This window comes from Ceratotherium simum, chromosome 8, assembly GCF_057802395.1.
Source record: "Ceratotherium simum simum isolate JZ-2026a chromosome 8, ASM5780239v1, whole genome shotgun sequence".
Classification (NCBI taxonomy): Eukaryota; Metazoa; Chordata; class Mammalia; order Perissodactyla; family Rhinocerotidae; genus Ceratotherium; species Ceratotherium simum.
In genome coordinates, this window is record NC_141907.1 from 73,905,594 (window position 1) to 73,929,809 (window position 24,216).

The following is a 24,216-nucleotide window of genomic DNA, read 5'->3' on the forward strand; positions in this document are numbered from 1 at the left end:
CAACAAGAAAAAAAGATGAAGACATTCTCCATGCCTTTGTGTTTTGGAGTCACGTAGGAATACAAGTAGATGCAAAAGATGGGGAGATACTGGGTATTCTAGGCTGACTGGAGAGGAGAGTTTAGGCTCCTGAGGACAAAAATAAAGGTGATAAGATGAGTCATGCCAATCGTATTATTTTTAAAATAAGTAGTATGATGTCAAGAATTACGAAAGATTGAAAGATCCAAGTCAACTTATTACAGGCTTATTAATATGTAAAGAAAGCATTTTTGTGTACATCCCCATTTAAGAGATAAGGAAAAACCAAGATCTAGGTACCTGAAGAAGCTTGCCTAAGATCATATAGCAAATAAATGATCGAGTCAGGATTTGAACTCAGATTTGCCTGTCTCCAGAGTCAACACCCAGGACTATTCTTTCTTTCCTTGAATGACATATTTTAACACAATGAAATTTCTAATATAAATAAAATCACTTTTATACGTAGTACCAAGTTTTATTTTTCTTGCATTGTCAGATGAAAAGTTAAATTCAGTTATATTTTACTAGCACACTAGTGTCTTCGGAACCAATTGATTTTCACCAAGTGCAGAGAAAAATGTCAACCTTTTTTAGTTTTGATTTATTCTCTTTGAAGTTGAGTCATTTTAATAGTATTTGCTCTTAGAGAATTGTGTAGAACACACTATTTTTCTTAGACCTTACCAAATATATCTAAGAAAGTATAAAATTATATTTGTGGTAGAGATTCAAGCAAAGAGGAATTGGGGCACTGAGAAGAGGATACTTTTTAGAGTCCTATCCAAGGTCATTTAAAACAAAACATAATGATCTATATTGCTTTTTTTTTCTTCCTTCAAATATAAATTGTCAAAGTGCCATTCAAGAAATAGTCCCATTGTTATCTTTGTCATCTTCTGTTCTCCCATTATCTCTTAATCATACTTATAGTGAAAATTTCCCTCAAAATGGTAAGTTTACTATAATTATTTATTCATTTTTTGATTCAACTTTCAAAATTTTTTTCAAAGACAATCTACAATGTTTGAAGCTCTGTGTCAGTTAGTTAGCATTTGGGTTAGATGCCAATCACTGGAAATCCCCATAACTGTGGCTTAAACTGGATAGAAGTTTACTGCTCTCTGATACTCAGGAAATCTGGACATGGTCGGTCCAGCATTGGAGTGATAGGTCACAATGTCCAGGACTCAGGCTTTTCCATCCTAGTGCTTTGCCCTGCATGGATTTTGATTCCAAGTTATTCTCATGATTCAAGGTGACTGCCAGAACTCCAGATACTCCATCCAGTAAAAAAAAGGAAGGGGCAAAGAAAGATGTGAATGTATTTTTTTCCTTTAAGGCAGTTGGACACACAATTTCTGCTTACAACCCACTGAAGGTAGTGGCATGGCCACAGCTGACTGCAGAGAAAACCAGGAAATGTGGCCTTCATTATGGGTGATGCCGCTAACAATAAGGGATTCTATTACTATGGAAAAGGGGGAAATAAAGATTTGTAGATGTTGCAGTTCAAGTTCCCTGGGGAGGAGATTCTGAGATGGTGATTACATCCAAGGAAATTTATTAGGGAGTATTCTTGAGATCAACACTCATGGAAGGTTGAGGAAGAGAGTAGTTGTGAGTAGAGGGAGAAGTTCAGCTGCTCTGCAGTCCCAATAAGGACCTAAGCCAATCCCATCAGAATTGCTCCTGGTCTGAGTGAGGAGGCTGAGTCTTCGTATTTCAACTTCGGTCACTTGTTGCAGGCTGCTGCTGGAGGGAGGCACGGCACTGGGCAAGACCGTTCTCTTCAGCTGAGGCAATTCCCAAAGGAGGCTGACAGTTGAGGGTTGTCTGCCAGCAGCTAGGGGAATAAATTCTTCATCCCTGAAGTAGCACATCACAGCATCTACCACAGCAGACTGCTAGCAGTACTGGGCTATGGAGGATAAAAGAGGAAGTTCAAAGCACATCTTTCCCTGGACACATGAGGACCTTCTATTCCAGTTACATTCCAAATAGCTCTAACACAAGGGAGAAAGGACTAAGTGTTTAAAGAGAAATACAAACAAAGAGCTATAGGCATTTAGAAGTTACTTTTCATCCACTCATTTATAATTCTTATTAAGCACCTATTGAGTGTTAGGTACTAGGCTAGGCAGTATGATAAAACAAATGAATATGATGAACATGCTCCTTTGCCATCATGGAATTTAGTGAGTCATCTGGGAGAATGATTAAAAACAAGTAAATAAGTGAAATAGCTAATTCTGACACATGGTAGGAAGGAAATAAACAGTAAGTGAATGACTAATTGTGAAATACACATGTGAAGGAGATACTCATAGGGAGTACATAACTATATAAGCTAAGAACTGATGCTGAGAAGGAAGCAGCCTTGGGAAGAAAGGGAAGACAGATTTCTAGGCAGGGGGTCCAAAATGCTCAATGACGAAATGACAAGTTTGAGCACTGAAAGAATGCCAGCGTGACTGGAACATAGGGAGTAAAGAAGAGAGTGGTGTGAGACGAGATTGGAGTGGTAAGAAGATCCTTCAGTGCCTAAGAACCTGGGTTGCGTTTTAGGCATAATGGGAAAAATAAGAATTTAACACACATGGAAGCGTACGTAATCTGACTGACATTTTACATAAATTACCTCTGGCTGCAGTAGAGAAAGGGATATTTGGGGATTGAAAAGTCTTCAGAGGACCTGCCCCGTGGCTTTAGCGGTTAAGTGCGCGCGCTCCGCTACTGGTGGCCCGGGTTCGATCCCGTGCGCGCACCGACGCACTACTTCTCCGGCCACGCTGAGGCTGCGTCCCACATACAGCAACTAGAAGGATGTGCAACTATGACATACAACTATCTACTGGGGCTTTGGGGAAAAAAAAAAAGGAGGAGGATTGGCAATAGATGTTGGCTCAGAGCCCGTCTTCCTCAGCAAAAAGAGGAGGATTAGCATGGATGTTAGCTCAGGGCTGATCTTCCTCACACAAAAAAAAAAAAAGAAAGAAAGAAAAGGCTTCAGAAAACTTGACATAAGTTTTGAGAATTTCTTTCAACAATTATTTAATAAACATAAATGTGCCACATTCTGGAGATACGGTGATGAGATAAAAAAACGAAGTTTTTTGCCTCATGAAACTTATTTTCCACAAGGAGATTCTCTCTCTTGCTCCAGAAACACACACACACAAATTTATGAAAATGAATGGAAGAAAAGTAACCTCTGATAACTCCTGTAGCTCTGTGTTTATTTTCTTTTGGTTCTTTAAGGTGCTCATTTCTTTACCTTGTATTGGAGTTATTTGGGATATATATATTTACACACATATATACATATATATATACTAAATTATGTATATATTCTACATTGTATACATGTATATTATGTATATATGTGTATATATTATGTTTGTATACATTATGCATATAACTATATACAGTACATATGTAATACTACATAGGTATATATAATATGCTGTATACTAAATTATGCATTAATATTAAGAGTTTTCATGTTTTTTAAAATATTTGAGTAAAGATACTAACTTTACTAGAATAGCATGTACAGTATAATCTTAATTTTGTCATGTCTAATAGTGTGCACCATGCCCACACAAAGTTCTCTGCTGACTTCACATATTTCTGTTTATATATTTCTATGAAGATAATTTTATATTTTTATTTCAGTGAACAATTGCTGTTTTAAATATCTTTGCCTCTTTTTCTACTTTATGTGAAATCATATTTATCCAAGCATAATTTCTTATTTTAAAATGTAATGTTCAAGTCAAATAGTGTCAGAGAAAAAATATTTTTATTTACTTATGACTCATTATTTAATTCATTCTGTTTGTGATGGAATAATATATTTGTAAGCAATTCAGAAGTTTTCTACCCTGACTTTAAATAGGATGGGCTAGGGGATCACAGAGGAGAGCTGAATGCAGTGCTCTTCGTGATGTCTGTACATTGTATTTTCACAGAATTTGAATTATTTCATGTGAGAGATTTATGATAGCATGTGATGCTTCTACCCGTTTCACAAAAGCAGGGTAGCTATGGAAGGCCTGCCTCATTAAAAAAAAAACAACTAGTGTTCTAGTTGTTGATTTTTGTCTTTCAAAAGCAGAACACTAAAAACTCATTGGAATTTAGGTACAATGACACTTCCACACAAAAGCTTCTAAACTTTCGAAAGTGTTTCCGACAGAGATCTGAATGTGCTAAAATCTGAAGACTTTTTCAACAATGAACAGTGCGCCTTAGTTGAGGAGTCTCAGCTGATCAGAGGGAAAAATGTCTGAGGGAGAAAACATGCGTGGGGAAGAGGGAAGAACTCAAACTTCTGTGAAAGCTTCCACTCCTTTGAGCTACAGAAACAAATACCACATATTTATTGAGCACCGATCATGTGCAAGATTGGGCCTGAGGTGTTAAGAAGACCACAAAGCACAGGGCCTTTCTGCCAACTTGCGCAGGAAGATTTGTTTACTCCCCAGAAGAAGTGTGACAAATGCTAAACAGAGGCAGAAGCGACGTGTAAAAGGATTCAGCTGCCTGAAATTTCTCTATGCTGTAGAACAATTCTGTCTGAGACGCAGACTCCCAAGAACTCATTTCCCATCCACTTACAGGACCTGTGTGAGGACTATGAAATGCTTTAGCAAGGAATTGGGGTAGATTTTTCCAGTGAGGTGTGGCTGACTATGCAATGCTCTCAGGAATGCAACCCAGGGCTGCCGGAACTGTGTTAATCAAAAAGCTACAGCAGATTACCCTGGCTTCCATCATTTTTTTTTTCTTTTTTCTGAATGGAGTAGAATTAAGTCTAAATCTTACTATATAAGATTTATATATTATGCTTGCTTTCAGTACTGGCTTAAATATTATTAAGAAAATACAATGTCATCAAGATTTCTGAGAAAACTCTCTTAGCCTCACATTATTCAGACCGTTTTAATCACAATGGCTACTACACCTTCAGGTTGGGTGACACTTCCTAGTCAGAGCTCTAGGATCACATGTGACACTGAAAGGGCGCAAGAGCGCGAGGCGGGCTGGGGGTCAGCGCCCTCAGGCATCTTAGTTTCTTGGCCTCTGGGCTTCTGTTGCTAAGCAGTCACACAGAGAATAATGGCAGGGCCACTTTAAGGGTCGTTTTTTCCCCCTGCCCCTCTTGAGCTCCTGTTTCTCTGGTTCTGAAAATCCGTGACTATTTGGAGAGAGCCTAAAGAGAGGCCAGCAGGGCTTTCCACACTTTAGCATCTAGTTTCTATCCATGGACAGAGAATGTTAAGGTAAGAGCTACTAAAGATATTTTTTAAATTAACATTCTGCTTGACAGAATTAAAAAAATAGAAGCTTGTTATTGTTGCTTCTAGTGAGATTACAGGTCTATTTTGAGTATTAATAGTGTTAGCAGTTTGTGGAACATACAAAGAATATTTTTTAAAAAACATTAATTTTCCTTTTTCCTTAAACATGTGTGACGCATCATAATCCAGTAGGAATGTGTGTAGGGAAAATCTGGCAGAATTTAACAATATCTATGAAAATAGCCTGAAGAAAAGCATTTATTTTGAAAACTTGTTACTATCGCTGATGGCACAGTCAATTATTTAGCTATTCCTTTAGTTGATAATCAGCTACTAAATCAACAGATTTTGTACTGTGAGACTGTTAATCTTTTGGACAGAGTATATTGCTGCTTTAATTTTACAGAAATTCTGATTGCTCTGGGTACAGAAACCATGGGGGAGGACAATTGGTGTATTTGCAAATACAACTGCTTTCTTTTCATTTGAAACCAAGCTCTGTGTTTGCTGTTTCTGTCAGTTTTCTAATGTAACAGAAATTATCTTCTATGTGTCAACAAAAACCAAGAATCTAAATTAATACATGAGGTCAGATTAACCTGGGGGTGGGGGGTTAGTTTAAGCCCCAGAGTTAAAGGACCTGGGTTCAAATGGCAGTTCTGTCACTTTTTTTTTTTTTTTTTTAATTTTTATTTATTTATTTTTCCCCCAAAGCCCCAGTAGATAGTTGCATGTCATAGCTGCACATCCTTCTAGTCGCTGCATGTGGGACGCGGCCCCAGCATGGCCGGAGAAGCAGTGTGTCAGTGCACGCCCGGGATCCGAACCCGGGCCGCCAGCAGCAGAGCGCGAGCACTCAACCGCCAAGCCACGGGGCCGGCCCAGTTCTGTCACTTTTCAGCTGCTGTACCTTCGGCAGTTACTTGACTTCTTGGTAAAATGGGGATTATGAATCGCAATGTCACATGTTGTTAGAGAAATTAAGTAAAATAATACATTTTATGTGCCACTTAATATAATGCTTAGCACAGAATCAGTGTGGAATGAACTAACAATTATTATTATTATCAGGAGAAGGTAAATCGGTTTTTTGTTTGTTTTTTTTGTGAGGAAGATCTGGCCCTGAGCTAACATCTGCCAATCCTCCTCTTTTGTTGCTGAGGAAGACTGGCCCTGGGCTAACATCCATACCCATCTTCCTCTACTTTATATGGGACGCCGCCACAGCATGGCTTGCCAAGCAGCGCGTCAGTGTGCCCCCAGGATCTGAACCAGCGAACCCTGGGCCGCCACAGTGGAGCGCACGCACTTAACTGCTTGCTCCACCAAGGTACCCTGGTAAATCAGTTTTAATCTGTCCTTCTACTGGCACAAGAAGGAAAAACTCAGACAATTTATAATCTGTCCAATGAGAATTTATAGAACACAGGAACCATACAGAAGGCTTAGAGTAAGAATAACTCTGCCTTAAAGATCAAAGAAATTCAAGGATAGCTGGGTCCAGGCTCTTGCCATGGCAAGAGGAGAGAAAATATAATGGAAATTAAGCATAGAATTAATCAAGTATAGCTCTGGTTTCTTTCTTTCTTTCTTTCTTTTTTGGTGAAGAAGATAAGCCCTGAGCTAACATCTGTTGCCAATCCTCCTCTTTTTTGCTGAGGGAGATTGGCCCTGGGCTAACATCTGTGCCCATCTTACTCTATACGTGGGATGCCGCCACAGCATGGCTTGACAAGTGGTGCCTAGGTCCTTGCCGAGGATCTGGGCCTGTGAACCCTGGGCCGCCACGGAAGCGGAGTGCAAGAACTTAACCAATACGCGAGAGTGCCGGCCCCTAGCTCTGTTTTCTTGATGTAATAATATCCCAACTTTTGCCAATATATTACTTTACATTGTATAAAACAGTCTCATATGCGATGAGCCGTGTAATCATGGGAAGAATACAGAGGGGACAACTGAATGTTGGTGAAGTCAACGGACATGTCTAAGATCATGCAGCAGTATGTGACAGAGCAGGAATGGGAAAAAAGATCTCAGGTTCCAACTTGATACTATTTGCCTCGCTGCCTTCTTTCTACACTGTGCTGAATATGGTTTTAAAAGAAATAATTCACGATTATGAAAATATGAGAAAAAGGCTGTGTTTTATTAGGGTCCAGTAGATGTACCGTATTCAAGAGAAAGAGTATTATCTGCCTGGATTTAGGAGCAGAAGCACTGATAAAGGTAAGGGAAAGACATCTGTTGGCTGCTTCAATGCAAATCTGTAGAATTCCTTTGCCTATATTCATAGGAATGTGTTGAGTGGATGATTTCCTTTACTGTTTTTTTAATTTAGCCAGTTCTACATAGATTTGCGTACAGTAGGATAAGCAACAAACTGTAACCGCCAATTTCTTAACTTGGTTGGAGTGCATGTTAGCATCTTGTTAAGTTTAAATTCCAATCTGCCAAATACATACTTCAAAACTAAAATTTCATTTCTAAGTTTGAAGCAGACACATTTGTAACAACACATCTCTTCAATCTAGGAACTGCTTGTTCTAAGGTATTAAAGAACTCAATGGGAATGATGCTGTTTTCTAGTCATGACATATGAAATCTCCAAAATTTGAGAATTAGCATTGGATGTACTTGTTTCATTAAAATTACTTCCTCTAACTGTGAAAGCAAGTGTTCTCATTTTATGTGAATGCTAATGTGTATATGAGTGAATTATATGCCTTTTCTTTATTTTTTTTTTTTTGTGAGGAAGATCAGCCCTGAGCTAACATCTGCCAATCCTCCTCTTTTTGCCGAGGATGACTGGCCCTGGGCTAACATCCGTGCCCATCTTCCTCCACTTTATATGGGACACCGCCACAGCACGGCTTGACAAGCAGTGTGTTGGTGCACGCCTGGGATCTGAACCCAGGGCGGAGCAGCGGAGCGCGCGCACTTAACCGCTATGCCATGGGGCTGGCCCCTCGCTTTCTTTTTTTTTAATGAAGGACTGAGACAGGAATGTTAATTAAAGATGTTTTGTGTTTGTCAAAGTGCCCATGGTGAATGTAAAATGCCTTATGCTAATCAGCACTGTTCCTACAACTCTAGTAATGGCTTACCTAGCACTGATTTGCATTTTTACCCAGTTAAGTACCACACACCTTCTTCAAGCCATTGATGTATTGTGGCAAGTTGTATACTGAATCCACTTCTGCTGGTGTGCCTTTCAATGTATAATTTAGCTTTTGAGAACTGAACAGTAACGATACACCTAATGAAGGAGTTGAGTATAATAAGTTATGCATCACAATTACTGAGAATACTGCAGATGAATGTAAAGCACTTTGTGAGCTATTTTTGTTCTGATTATAACACTTGTTTACAACATCTGGTCATTTCCTAAATTTATCACTAATGACAGTTTGCAGGCAGCCAGGATATCTCTAAATTTAAGCTGTTTATTTAAATTAGGGTATTATATTAGCCACTTTCCTGCTGCTTAAGAAAAGTAACCCTCTCAGAAAGATTACTTTTGTATTTTGGTGACATCTATGTGTGACAATCAGGTGTCAACAGAATGACCATACTTCTTTAATTTAATTCCTATAAGATGGGGGAGGATCTTATTGGCTCTTCATTTTTCTATCTTAAGTGGGTTTTGTCACTTAAGTCACTTAAGTGGGTGAAAAAAACAATTGTTGGAATGCTATTCAACAATTTATTATTAGGTTTTTGTTGTTGTCTTTTTGTAAATCCATATTCCTGATATTGAACCACTTTTATCAATATTATTTTGGCTTCACAGTAAATATACAAATACATATGTTGTTAGAAACAGAACTTAACATTTTTCCCTCTTTAATAAAATTAGAATAAATCTTCTAAGGTCTAAATTTAACTAAGTTTAGATGATTTTAAGCGACTGTGTATGAAGACAGAGTTAAGTATAGAAATACTACTGACTCGGTTTTAGAAAACCTGGATTTTAGTCCTGATTCTAACAGTGAAGTCTTCTTAGTGTCCCACTGTATCCTTTCCCTCCATTTCATGTTCTAGACATATTAAATTTTTGGTAAATTTCAATTCAATTCAAGTTGATGTCCTTCCCTGTAGGTCATCTCTGCTCTACAGACGAATATAAATACAAGATTTGTTGTATTTGGTAAAGGAAAGATTATGCACTTGATTTAGGAAAGATCAGTACACTTCTAGTGAGGGGCAGATATTCTTGATTTTAAGCTTATTAAATACTTTTTCTTTCACTTTAAAAGATCAATGTGTAAATTGCATACACTAAAATGCACAGCTCTTAAGGTTTTCATTCAATGATTTTGACAATTGTGTGTACTCAGTACCCACAAGCCAAAGCAAAATGTGACTATTTTCATCATCCCCAAAAGACCTCTCATATCCTCTTCCAGTAAACCCTCCCACCCCAGAGGAAACTACTTTCTGATTTCTACCACAATAAATTAGTATTTCCTGTTATTGGACTTCATATAAATAGGCTGTAACATAGGTATTCTTTTCTGTCTCAAATATCTCACTCAACATATTGATTTTGAGATTCATCCATGTTACTGCATATGTCAGTATTTTGTTCCTTTTTATTGCAGAGTAGTATTCCATTGTATGAACGTTCCACTCTTCATTTATATTTTCTTCTCTTGATGGACATTTGGATTATTTTCAGTTTGGAGCTACTATTATGAATAAAGTTGTTATGAATATTATTGTACAAGTCTTTTTGTGGACATGTTTTTATTTCTCCTGGGTAAACACCTCAGTGTAAAATTCCTTTATCAAGGGTGAGATATACATTCCACTTTGTAATCACCACACAGTTCTCCAAAGTGGTGGTACCATGACACTTCCATTGGAAATACGAGGTTTCTGATTGCTTTCCTCCCTTCTAACATTTGATGTTGTGAGTCTTTTTAATTTTAGTTCTTCGAATGGCTGTGAAATGGTATCTAATTATAGTTTTAATCACTTTGCTTTGCTCTGATAACTAAAAATGCTGGGTACCTTTTCATGTGTATGTTGGTCATTTATATCTTCTTTTGTTATATGTCTGTTCAAGGCTTTTGCCAATTTACTAATTGGATTATCTTTTTATTATTGATTTATAGGAATTCATTTTATATTCTGGATGGGTAATTTATTCAAATATCTAAATTCTTATCATTATTCTCCAATGTGGGGCTTGCTATTCATTTTCTTAATTGTGTCCTTTGATGAGCTGAAGTTTCTAACTTTGACGAGGTTCAATGTATCATTTTTTTTATGGTACATGCTTTCTCTGTCTTATCAAAGAAATCTGTCTCTATGCCAAGATCATGAAGATATTCTCTTATATTTGCTTATTCAAGGTTATGGTTTAGTTTTTATATTTAGTGTATGATCCATCTTAAATTAATTTTGGGTTTGAAGTACATTAGAGGTGACCGATCTTTTTTAAAATTTACATATTTATTTGCTCTAATATCTTTTGTTAATAAGATTTTTTTATCATTGAACTGACTTGTCGCTTTTGTCCAAAATCAATGTAGATTGATATCTGGAGTCACTATTGTCTTCCAGTGTTCTATTTTTAGGGAAAACTCTCTTAGCCTTACATTATTAGGAACATCAATATTACACAGTTCTGATTACTATAGATGAAGTCTTGAAGTAGTGTGAGCCATTCTTTTTAGTTTTTTATGAAGATTGCTTGACTGTTTTAGATGGATTGAATTGTGAACTTGCCTAAATTCACTAATTAGTAGGGTGTTATTTTTTTAGTTTTTGAGGATTACTTAGAGATTCTATGTACGTGGGTATGTCGTCTCTACATAACAACATTTTACTTTTTCCTTTCCTGTCACTCTGCTTCTCATTTCCTCTGTTTGCCTTGTTGCACTGGCTGGGACTTCCAATACAACAGTGAGCAGAAGGTGTAAGAGCAAACATTTTTGCTTGTTCTTTATATTAGGGGAAAAGCATTCAATGTCTTGTCATTAATAAAGTTGTTATCTGTATATATTTTTTGATGGCTTTCTATTCCTAGTATGCAGACAGATTTTAATATGAACTCATGTTTAACTGTCAAATGCTTTTACTGTGTCTATTTAGACATATACACATAAATTTTTTTTCTTTAGCTAATATGGGGAATTACATTACTTGATTTCTGAATGTAAACCAACCTTGAATTCCTGGAATAATTCCCATGTGCTCATGATATATTAGCCTTTTATATAGTGCTATTGTTTAGTTATAGTATTTTTGTTTTCATGTCTGTGAAGGATATTAGTCTGTGGTTTTGTTTTTCTTGAAGTATTTAGTTTTGTAATATGTGGTATTAGTGTTTTTCTGCCCTCATAAATTGAGTTGGGATGTATTATCTCTTTTATGTTTGAAAAGAGTTCATGAAGACTGGTGATATTTCTGTCTTAAATGTTTGATAGAATTTACTAGCTAAGCCATCTTGGCCTGGAGTTTTCTTTGTTGGAAAGTTTTTATTGTGAATGGGGCTTTTTAGATTTTTTATGTCTCTTTCTATCAATTTTAGTAAGTTTTTTAATAAAAGAATATATCTCTTTCACTTAAATTGTCAAATATATCAGCATGTGGGTCTTCTGGAGACAATTTTTTTCAGGTTTTGCCTATTGAAGATGTCTTTATTTCCCCTTTACTTTGAAGGATATTTTTACTAGGGATAGAATTCTAACTTAACAGAATATGTTTTCCTTTGAGTACACCAAAGATGTCATTCCATTGTCTTCTCTCATTCATTGTAGTTAATGAAAAATCAGCCATAATTGTTGTACCCTTTAAGTAATATGGCTTTGAAAAGATTTTTTTTTTTAATTGAGTGCTTTCAGTATTTTCTTTTTATCTTTGTGTTTAAGGATTTTACCTACAACATGCCCAGGCATAATTTCCTTCTTGGGGTTTTCTGAAGTTCAGTGTTCGGGTTGTTGTGTTTTGTCAACTTTGGTAAATTCTTATCTATTATCTTTTAAAGTTTATCTTTTGTCCTATTCTCTTTCTTTTCTCCTTTCTCTTTCTCCTTTATTTACTCCAATTATGTGTACATTAAACCATACAAAAGTGCCTCACAGACCTCATCATTGCTCCTTTTGTCTACACATTTATGTTTTTTGTGTTTTAGTTTGGATAATTTCTTTTTGACCTGTCTTCAAATTGATTGATAGCTTTCTTTGATATTTCTAGTGTGCTATTAAGCTTATCAAATAAATTCCTTATTTCTGATATATTTTTATTTCCATCATTTCCATTTAATTTTTTTTTTAATAATTTTCATCTCTGTTGAAATTCCCTTCATGTTCAGACATGTTGCCCACATTCTCTACCACATTCTATCATAGTTATTTTAAATTGTCTGTCTGCTACTTCTAATATCTGAGCCTTTTCTGGATCTTTTTCTATCGATGTTTTCCTTCTTGACTATAGGTTTCATTTTTTAATTTCTTCATTTGTCTCATAACTTTTGCTTATATGAGAGTCATTATGTGTAAAAGAATTGTAGTAAATAATATTTACCTCAGAGAAAGGCATACTCCTTCTCCTGTCAGGCCTCTAGTGTGGGGGCTGAGTCACACCAATTTGTAATTGAACTAGGTCTAATCTAAACTAAAGTTGTTGCAGCTTTAACTAGTTTCACCTCACCACAGTGAGTCTAAATACTTCGATATCATGATCAGGATTTTCCTTTCAACTAAGCTTGGGAATCTGTCCACTGGCAAAGCTCTGGAGAGTTCATTATTCTTTACAATACAGAAAAAAGTTCTCTGATCTTTGTGGGTATAAGGCCTAAAATTAAGATGCAATGTTATGTGCTGCCTTGACATGTGAAAACTGCAGGGCCTCAGATGGCCTAACCACAAGTTCTCTTCCTCACTCTGCTCCAGTGGATAAGGTCCCCTAGCCAAACAATCTTCCTTATCAAGGGGACCAGGCACAGTTCCTGCTTATCCATGAGTAGTGGGTTTCAGTTCCCTGCCAGCCTGTAGAATTATTCAAACAAGCCAATTGCGTTCTCCCGGGGGAGCCACAGGGCAGCCCACACTCTTGATATTACAAAACCTGCCTCCTACAGCCCCTGGTTGTTCACTCTGTTCCTGAGTACAACCCCTGTGTGGCCCTGTGTGCTGTGTGAGTCCTCCTCTTCAGGGCTGTGGGTATATGTATAAACTACTGGCAATCTCATCCATTCAGTGTCAGGCGTCATGTGTTCAGCCATCCCCATAACCCTGGGGTAGGAATTCCTCCCTCACCAGTGGGGTGAAGAGGAGGTGATTGAAACATTGTGGGACATCTACTTTACAGTAAAAAAATCATTGTTTAAAAATCTCTGGTGAGTTCTCTTTTTTCCCAGACCCACCCTTGGACTTCTAAACTGTGTAAAATAACTCTCCAACCATTTGCCTTATCTTCAACCTTTGGAGGAACGTTGAAGTATACTCAGGGAAAGCCTGGCATGCCTCAAAGCTATTTTTTTTGGGGGGGTCTTTTGCCCTTTATCCAGCCTTTGAAGAGCTGTGGCAGTGACTCAGTGAAGCCTTCTTGAAGATGAAATTTCTAGCTCCCCTGTTGGCCTTCTCTGACACTACCTCAAGGAGTGATGGGAGCTGAGACACCTTGTTACAACCTTGTGAGGGAGGAAGTCTAAGCTCTCCACTTAGCCTTTGCTGGCAGGGGTAGGGGTAGGACCACAGATTTTTTGTGTGGTGTTTGGTGGGAGTAGAGCAGTTATTGTCTAAAAAGTTTTCTGTCTTTCTACACTTACCATTTTCTGGTCCTTTGGCTTTTCTTGGGGCTTTTATTGTTTGTACCATTGATGTTTTTATTTTGCCAAATTCTCCAGCACCCAAAGAGGGAGATACGAGGCAAAAATAAAATCCAGAGAACTCAATGCTGTGTTGTTCCTCGGGTCCCCTAGGCAGTCTGTCTTCTTTCCTCCACCTTTCACAGTCTTCTTATGTTTGTTTTAAATACAGAGTCCAGGATTTTTAGATGTACCTAGCAAGAGGCATAAGGAAAAATACATCTATTCCGTATTTCCAGGAGTGTAAGTCACTAGTGATAGTCACTCAATGGCCAGACATAGATTTCCATTAAGGAAATTAAAAACTGTTATTTCTAAAATGTTCAAAAGAAGTTAGTCTTAAAGACTTTTTTTAATTAACTCTTTCTTTTCAAGTGTACTGTTCTACTTAAATGGGAAATATAAAATAAACAAGGGCAAAGTTCTGCAACCTATCAATATTTACATTTCCTTATGAAGGATATTTGATCATCTTTTATCAATGTGTTCATTATGTTCTTAATCATAAAGTTAAAAATTTAATGTTAGGACAAAATATGGGGTTTTTTTTTTCTGGCAAACTAATATGCTTCTCTCATTTAATATTAGGAATTATGTAACTCATTATACTTCCATATTCTCTTTCCTACCAGCCCACTCAGACCTAAATTTTGTTCTTAATTTCAATTCATTTGCATATCTTAAATTTTTCTGGCATTACTACTGCTTAATTATGCCTTATTACACAGCTGTTATTCTTTGCTTTATGATTCTCACGTGCCTGTGATGGTTTCAAAATAAACTATCTCAAATTAATTTTGAAAACAGATGAGGTAGTACAATAGGCTCTTTAAATTTTATTTAGAAAGGACTTACAAGAGGCAATCTGATTGAAAGGGTATTCTAGGAGACTTTTGAAGCTGTATTCATAGAGTGAGTACATTGGATTTACTTAGATTGCTTTTTTTTTCTTTTGTGTGGCTATGAGTTGGGGAAACAGATCCCCCTTCCTAACCCTCTGACAGGTGCTAGTACTGTATATAGATGTACATTCATAGTTTCAGCTATTCATTAATTTATTCAACAAATGTTTATTGAATGCCTACCAAACACTGTTCTAGATGCTGGGGGTGTAGCAGTCTTCTGGTCTGCTAGAGGTTCCATTTTAGCAAATGAAAGGAATACGTTATCCGTGCTGTCAAGGATAAGGCGGTTATCTCTTACCATGTTGCACAGGAATTGAAAAAGGCACCCAACCAAAGAGAAAAAAAACAGTAAAGAGTAGACTAAAAGCAAACTTATAAAAACAAATTTTCCCCTCTAATTCCATAAATTCAAACTAATAGAAATCATTAGATTATTAGCAGTATCTTAATATATATTTTAGCTGTGAGATAAAAGCAAAAAATAAAGAAGTTAAAAACAATTCAGAAAATGAATTTAAGACAGTTTGAAGATTATTTTCTCTGAATATCTGTGAACTTAGGTGTTTACTATTTCTTTGGGGGGGTATTATTAGGTGGTAGAAAGAATCTGAATTGGACATAAACATCTGTTCTATCAATTGCCTGTGTGTTACTCTAGGACGTTATTTAACTTCTTTAAGCTTAATTTTCTATCAGTAAAATAAGAGTAGAATACTTACCTAGCATGACTGGGAGAATTAAATAATATGCCAAATTTAACTTACCTAGCACATTGTTTGGCTCATCACAATCACATGTAAATTGTTTCTCTTCTTCCCCCGGCCCTTTTACTGTATGCTCATGACTCCCTTTATCCACACATAAATTTAACAGGTTTTTGTTGCTTTTCAACCAACATAACATTGAAAAAGGCTCAGAACTTTGTTTTCTGCAATTATCTTTTGACAGTGCCAATTTATAGAAGAGGACTATAATGAAATCTATTTTACATGTTTAAACTATTTTAAGAAAATAAGAATTTCTCATGTGAAAAGGAAAGAAAGAAGCTGCTAAAAAATTCTATTAATCTAGTGGAAGTTATTCCATACTCCTAACATTATACAAAGAATAATAACTCTTGCAGCCATAAAAATGGCTTTAAATAATACATTAGCACAATCTACAATGAACTCTTCAATCTAAGATTCTCTTTTAACACACATTTGTATTTTGTTTCAACTTAAACATTTTTGCTTTTTCTTGTGGTTAGAAAATTAATTCATATGTATTATAAGGGAAAAAAGAAAAATAAAATAAACCCATTGTCTCATCAGCTAGAGAGAACCCAATTTGCAATAGATATTCAATCCCAAGTTTATGATACGATAAAAAACAACATAAAAATCTCTTGATAGCCCCTAATATAACAAATTTCATAGTTTCTTTATTATAAAATTACTCAAGGTGAATGAATGGCAATAGGGTAAAACATAACTTAATATAAACAATGGGCATTGGGGATATGGCAGAACGATGTGGTCCAGTATACAAAACTCTGATGGTATAGTTTAATCCAGGGATAGTATTTAGAGCAGTTAGAAGAATGGATTAAGTATTCTTCAGGCAGTAATCCCAGGAATATTATTTTTCTTAATTGTTATTTGATGAGAATTAATGAGTCTCAGAAAGCAGAATTTGAGGTTAGGCCTCTGACAGTTTCTGCAGTACAGATATTTTATGTCTCCAATTAAGGGATGATCCATACACCTAAAACCATCAAATGAGCTGGGAGTCTCTGGGGAGTTACAGCCCAAGATGGCTTAGTGGGTTGATAATGAGATATAGAACCTTTAGCCTTTTGATCACAAGGTCACTTGTAAGCTAGGAGGGGCGTAACCAAAAGTCATTATTGGCGAATCCCTTACAAGAGGTGAAATGAATTGCTTAGCTCAGTTCAGTTTTCATTACCATTTGAGAGCTATTTGTTATCAGTTATAGATCCAATGAGTGACACTTTACCACTAAAGTTCACTTTTTCTCAATAGGATCAAGATGTTTCTTTCAAACCGTAGAAGCAAAAAAATCCATGAGTGCCATTATTCTGGTTGTTTCTTAAAATTTCAAGACAGTCTATTCATCTACTTTTACTAAATCTAAGGAAATGGATTTAAAATTGTACACTAAATAGAAAAATTTTACTTGGATTTTTCTGAATTACTGTTCTGCTCTAAGCCAAAGCCAGTTGCTCATGTCTTTCCCAGATAAAGAAGTTGTGATGTCTTTTTCTTAGTGCTGAAAGCCATGTTTGTGTTGTGAAAATTATGCAGTTTCATTGCTTTTGTTAGTAACTAGTTGCTGCCCGAATTGTGTGTGCTGACCTTTCTGCTCTTTTCCTAATGCAAGGTTTACGGGATTGTTCTGAGGTGTACCCGAGAGACAAATGCTTTGTTCTCCATATCAAAGTCAATTGGGGTTGCTGCTGAGTAATGTGTGCCCTAGTTTAAATAACCTCATATTATATACTTTCTAATATGTCAACAATATGCTCATGGAAATGAATGGCAAAGATTAAGGGGAGAAAAACTGTTAAGACCAAGTAGTTAGTAGTTCAGAGAAAAATTAGGCCTTTTTTAAAATCCTGGTTTCCTGTATCCAGGATTAGGGACAAGAGTATATATCTACAATATATATAACCAAACAGGCATGAAGTTTCCAATTTTCCAATTCTGAGAGAAAACATTGCATGACTGAATATTTAGCGAGAGCCTAATGCCTGGCACAGAAGTTGACAGAAAGATTAATTACACGTGGATCTAGCCTTCAAATAACATATTAGAGTCCATAAACGAATTAAGAACCAAGAATATTCTTGCTTTCCTTTATCATCTCAGAACCTAAGAGAGTACCTTGCTGAAGCCAACTGAGGGTTTGGGTAATTACTGAATGAATGAAGGAATGAATGAATGAACTGTTATGACTTGTTATTTATATGTCCAAAGAGTCTGCTATAGAATTTTTTACAGATGAGAGGGTTTAATTGAAGTCTAAGAGTCAGAGATTTGCCAGAATAGTGAAATCCTAAATCCCATGAAGTTTCTCTACTAGGAAAATGACCATAGAAAAGGGATCTACTTGGTTCTCTAATATGTGCAACTAGTATACTTTTGTACTACAGTAAAAGTACAAAAGCATTATATATAATCCCATTTTAATTTATATTCATGTGATTCTACTTTTTCTTCATACATTCGTTAGTGGTAAAATACTGATTACCCCCAACTACTAGAAGATCAGGATTAGAAAACAGAGGAAGTAAAATTCTGATTATTCATTCCATTAATTAGTTCTGATAAAAGCTCGGAGAGCAAAATTTAAAGTGAGTTCCTTGTATACCTGTATAATTTGATTATTTATGCTTTTCTTTTTTTTATTGCATGTGATCATTGAGAGTAACTTCAAGTAATGCTACTGCTGAAGTGTATTTATAAAAATAGGGTTACATATATATATATATGTATTTTTTCATAATTCAGCCTGTGATGTGTGAAAGGACAGAGTCATTGTAAATGAGTTTTTGTTTATGTGTGTGCATGCGTATGAGTACTTGAACAGAATGTGGCTCTTTGGATGGGGCACTGTGGCAAGGAAGCGTCATAAAACTTTTTCTCAACTTCCTTGTGCAGTAGAACAAAATGTTAAGCTCCTTGATTCAGCTCATCCAAACAAAATTTCATACTCCCCACTGGACACGTAAAGTTTCTCTTCAAAATCAGCAACACGTGAAACATGAATGTACTAGGAAAGGAAAGTTACTTCATGTTTTTCTCATGGGTTTTCCTGGTAATAATTGTCTGTGCTTTCCCATTTACCCGTAGCTTCGTCAGAGACCCTTCACCGCTTCCATAGATCCATCCTACCAAAGGTCACAGATCACACAAAACCTTCAGAAACAGGAAATCAAACTTCCTGAGTCCACTACAAAACACAGAAACCTGTTTCCTCTACATATCTCAAATTGGCAAAGCTCTGTCTTAGCAGAATCAGTGTGGAAGCAGCTGTCGAAAAGGCTACAAGGACTTTATCCCCCAATTTCACATGAGCTTTCTTGCTTCAAACTACTGAGATGAAGGGAGCAAGGCTATTTGTTCTACTCTCTAGTTTATGGAGTGGGGGTTTTGGGCTTAGCAACACTAAGCGTGCTTGGACTACACCTGAGGATGAAAACCCCCAGAGTAATATGACTGCTGCTTTGGTTTCCCTAAGTAAAATACGAAGTCTGCAAATGCGGCCCACCACTCAGATCGTGTCAGCCGAGCTAGCCACGACTCCTGGGACAAGAACCTCTGAAGAGAGTCTTCTAAAATCAACACTGCTTCCCTCGGAGACAAGTGCATCTCCTGAGGGTGTGAGAAACCAAACTCGCACATCCACAGAGACGACAGGAGAAGGGGTGCTGAAGTTACACACTCCTGCCCTCCGGACCAAATCTAGCATCAAGTCGAGTCCTGGAGCAGAGTCAGTGGTCCTTTCAGACTCTACGCTGGAATTTCTTCAGAGCTTTACCAGAAAGTCGAATCAACAAGCGATTCCTCTCAAGTCACTTGGAGGCCTGGGAAATCGATCCCCACGGGAAACATACCTCAGCAGAGGGGACAGCAGTGGAAGCCAAAGAAACAACTCTCAAAAATCAAGTTTTGAAACAACTAGAGGAAAGTAAGAAACGTTCTTTTCTCTTTTTTCTAACTATAAGGTCTATAAGATTGCAAGCTAACAGTTAAATCTATCTCATTCCCAGAAAATGATTTCATGTTCAGGATGGAATTGAATCGTATTTTAGTTAGCTAAGATAATTGTTACCTTATCCAATGGGGAAAAGGTGGACAAACAAAATGAGGCAAGTTTGTTTTAATTGCAGTGGTCAAAGTCACCTATAGGAATACTTGTACTGGGGATAGTCACTAACAATGTAACACCACAGTGACTGAGAGTTTAGTTGAGTTAACAACTCAAGGGGATGTTGGTTGTACTCAGAACTACACCCACAACGTGAAAGAAAAAATGTCAGTGCAGTTGGGATGTGAACAGATTTAAAAATGGAAACAGCCTGGTGCTGTGGAAAGTATCCAGTTATCAAGACCAAACCAAGCAGAGGTGGCTTGGAATCCTGGCTCCAGTACCGTCTGGACCTGTGACTTTGAGCAAGTCCATTGATCTCTCTGAACCTCAGTTGCTTCATATTTAAAATACAGATATGGTACAGGGAGTACAGATAAAAATCCAACTTTGCAAGGTTATCATGTGATATTCAGATTAATAATGCACGCTTCTCACACAGTAGGTGCTCAACAAATTTTGACCGGTATTGTTATATTGCGTTATGCCATCATCATGAATATGATGAAAAGAAGAGACAATTTTTCAAGTTGATTTTGATTTAAAGTTAGAGCAAATTCAATTTGAAGTGTTGAAGTAAAATAATAAAACAAAGCTTGAAAGAGTATTGTTAAAGAAGACTTTCAAAAGGACCAAAATAAAATCCCAAACCAAACCAACCAACAAACAAAACTCCTGTGAAAAATGCAGGTCACTGTTTTATTCATTTAATGTTCAGAGTTATCTGTATGTTGTAGTTTGAAATACTGCAAGTTTAGTGTTATGAAACTAAACCTTTTCAAATACCTTTTATCTATAATAAAATAATTTCAAGACACCAAATAATGCCTTGGGAGCTTAGTTGAGTTAAACACCTTACTAACAACATAACACAATTCAAGTTAATGACAGTAGGTTACACCTGCTATGTGAAAGGCATCGAGTTAAAGCTGTTGTTGATACAAAGATGAGGAGACACAAGCCAAGGAGAATACAAGCCGATAGATTTGTATTTATGTATTCTTTATTAGTCAAATCCATTTCTTCACTGTTTCAAAGGTTATAGAATTTTTAAAAATATATAAGTAAATCCGATTTTAATTAAAAACTTATTAACTTGGTAGAATTTGGAACAATCTCAATTTCCTATAAAACACATGCTACAGATTACAAAATATTCAACTTGAGATGGGTAGATTTTGTCTATAACAGACATTTTAACAGATATATATTAATCTTTCTCATGTTTAGGGACAACAAAATGTGGTCTATTAAATAATAATAACAAATGCTATTTATTGAGAGCCTTTTCTAAGTCGCTTGCATGATCATTTATATTAATCATATTTTGTTAGACCCTAATTTAATTTTTAAATCAATTATGTATAACTCTTAGGCACTCATAAGAAATGATTGTGAACTTTTTAGAGATGCTGTCATCGAGAGATTTTTCAATAGAATAGGAAATATAATCAAAAGAAGAAGGGGATAATTCTAATTAAAATATCAATTAAATTTTATATGGCATATAGAAAGTGGCATATAATTGTTTCAAAATTAGAACTAGTAATTGTTAATTTGATGAATACTAGTTTTTAAATAAATGCTAGCTGTTTTATCCAAGGACCTCATTTGCAAATCTTGCGAACCTTTACTTATTTGAGGATTGTTTATACTTTGCTTATTAAGCGCCTAAGACAGTGCTTGTCTCTGGAGATACACAGAATTTTTTAAATAAGAATAATTCCTGCCTCCAGGGAATGTCTTATAAAAAGTAATTACCAGGGCTGGCCCCGTGGCTTAGCGGTTAAGTGCGCGCTCCGCTACTGGTGGCCCGGGTTCGGATCCCGGGCACGCACCAACGCACCGCTTCTTCGGCCATGCTGGGGCCATGTCCCACATACAGCAACTAGAAGGATGTGCAACTATGACATACAACTATCTACTGGGGCTTTGGGGGAAAAAAAAAGGAGGAGGATTGGCAATAGATGTTAGCTCATAGCCAGTCTTCCTCAGCAAAAAGAGGAGGATTGGCAGATGTTAGCTCAAGGCTGATCTTCCTCACAAAAAAAAAAAAAAAAAAAAGCTGGAACAATCTGAACAACCAAAAAAAAAAAAAAAGTAATCACCAACATATCTATCAGATTTTCTAAAATTCAATATGTGTTAGGAGGAAACAAGATATTAAAGGTGTAACCTGCTGAACAGAACTTCATCTCATAAATTTTCCAATGAAAATACCCTTAAATTATTTCTAGAGAAAAGTACCAACTGTACTTAGCAATTCTACAGCCTAAGGTCCTCGAGATCCTGAGGTTTTCTTTGGGTAATCCTTTCTGTAAAGTCCAAGACTCCTTACTCATTAGGCCATGCAATTGGTAATGGTATTAGAGAAAACTTAGGTCTGTCTCTTATGGCCACACTGCTGATGCAAAGAAGACTTGATAAGGTCAAAACAGGTCTTTCATATTTTCAATTGATTAGCAAATAATAATAATAATAGCAAACACTTTGTGACATTTTTTCCTAGTACTGTACTGCTCTGTGTGAATATGTATTATATATATATTTTTTCAATCGTTTAATTATTACCATAACTCCATGAAGAAGATTCTGTCCTTGTTTCTTTACAGAGAGGTTAAGTAACTTAATTAAGATCGCTTAGCCTGTTGATCTCAGGGCAAATATTCAAACCTAGGCTGGCTGGCTGTAGAGACATAGCTCCCAACCCCTACAATATACTCCTTCAGCAGGTAGAGTCTGTTATCCCAGGTGGGAAAATAAGAGTGACCAGTTTACTTCCTCGCTTATGAGCCTTCAGAGGCTGTTCTTCGCCCCCAGAATAAAGTCCAGATTCCTTACCCAGTTGGTCATACAAGGCCAGCCTTGATCTGGCTCCTGCTTACCTCCCCAGCCTCATTTCTGTGACTTCCTGAACATTAAAATTTGTAGTTCTCTAGTCCACAATATGCTGTTAAACCTGTCTGTTCCCTGTTTGTCCTCTGGCTGGCATGGTCTTCTTTTCCCATCACCTACTTCCTGTACACCCAACACCTCCTCCTGGAGGGCCCTTCTAAGTGTTCATACAGCTCTCTTTAGTTCATCTATCACTGCACTTATAATAGTGTATTTAATTATAGTGAACTTGTGATCTCCTAGTGTATAGGGACATATTTTCAGTTCTAGCAAAGTCTCTGGGTTATAGTAGGTACACAAATAAAATATTTAACAAACTGAATTAAAATTTATGGATCTATATGTAAACATAAAGACGAATCGTTCTCAAAGAAATATTCTTATTTGTCTATGATAAAACCTGGTTGAGATTTTACTTTATTTTAAGGTTTTTTATTTCCTACTGGTCTTGGAATTTTATAGTGATTCTAAGTAAAAGGAATACTTATACCTATAGGATTTTTCTAGTATATTTTTGTTTCATCTTGTACTTTCTCTCATCTTAGTACCGCAGGAACTCCTGGCTATGCCATACCTGTGGTTTCCTGTCTGTCAGAGTGGGTGTTGGTCAGTGACGAAGCACTTTGAAATAGGCAGGATAAAAAGAAGGAATTAGGATGAACCTATTTATGCATTGAACAAGTATTTACTGAGCACCTAATCTGTCCCCAACACTGTGCTTGTGCTGAGGGTAAAACAGTGAACAAAAACTACCCCCTGTCCTGCCCTCATGGAGTCTATAGTGCAGTGGGAAGGACATTAGGAGGAAAAATAGTGAATCACAAATGCTGATGTTAAATAAAAATGGTGAAAAGCATTCTGAATGAAGCTTCTGAGAGTATATAACAGGGTGAATGGCCTACCCTGGAGGTTAGCAAGCCTTCTCTGAGGGGATAATAGGTGAAATGAGGTGTTAATAGACGTCAACTGCCTGCTTAACTTCTTCCCCAATCCAACCCCTGCACACGTGTCCTGGAGTCTTCACCATCCCAGTGAGTGGCTAGTTCCATAACCAGATATCTTGGATATATCCTTCACATTTTTTTTTCCCTCCTAGCTTCATCTAATCTATCAGGAAGTCTTCTTGGTGGCCCCTCCAGTAACTCCCAAATCCCTCAACTTCTCTCCACCTTCGCTACACCATCCTGGTCCTAGCCACCGTTATCTACCACTAGTCTCCCAGCTTGTCCACATGTTTCCACTCTTGCCTGCTAGAATCCTTGCTCCACACAAATGAGACATCTTTTAACCCGTTTTTTTGTTGATTAAATTTGACATATAACATTGTGTAAATTTTAGGTGTTTAAACATTTAAATCAGGTTAATGCATTTCATTGGATAAGACCTCATCTATTGTAAA

The 24,216-nt window shown here is 36.7% G+C and overlaps 1 protein-coding gene across 1 annotated transcript in view; it reads left to right on the forward strand.

The window, feature by feature from the left end:
• The first annotated feature begins 18,912 nt into the window (after positions 1–18,912).
• The window catches only part of MMRN1 (multimerin 1), a 58,950-nt gene continuing 53,646 nt past the window's right edge, over positions 18,913–24,216 (forward strand). Inside the window, exon 1 of the mRNA XM_014787892.2 lies at positions 18,913–19,742. Coding sequence (XP_014643378.1) covers positions 19,153–19,742 — 590 coding nt within the window. The 5' untranslated portion in view covers positions 18,913–19,152. The remainder of the gene's footprint in view (positions 19,743–24,216) is intronic.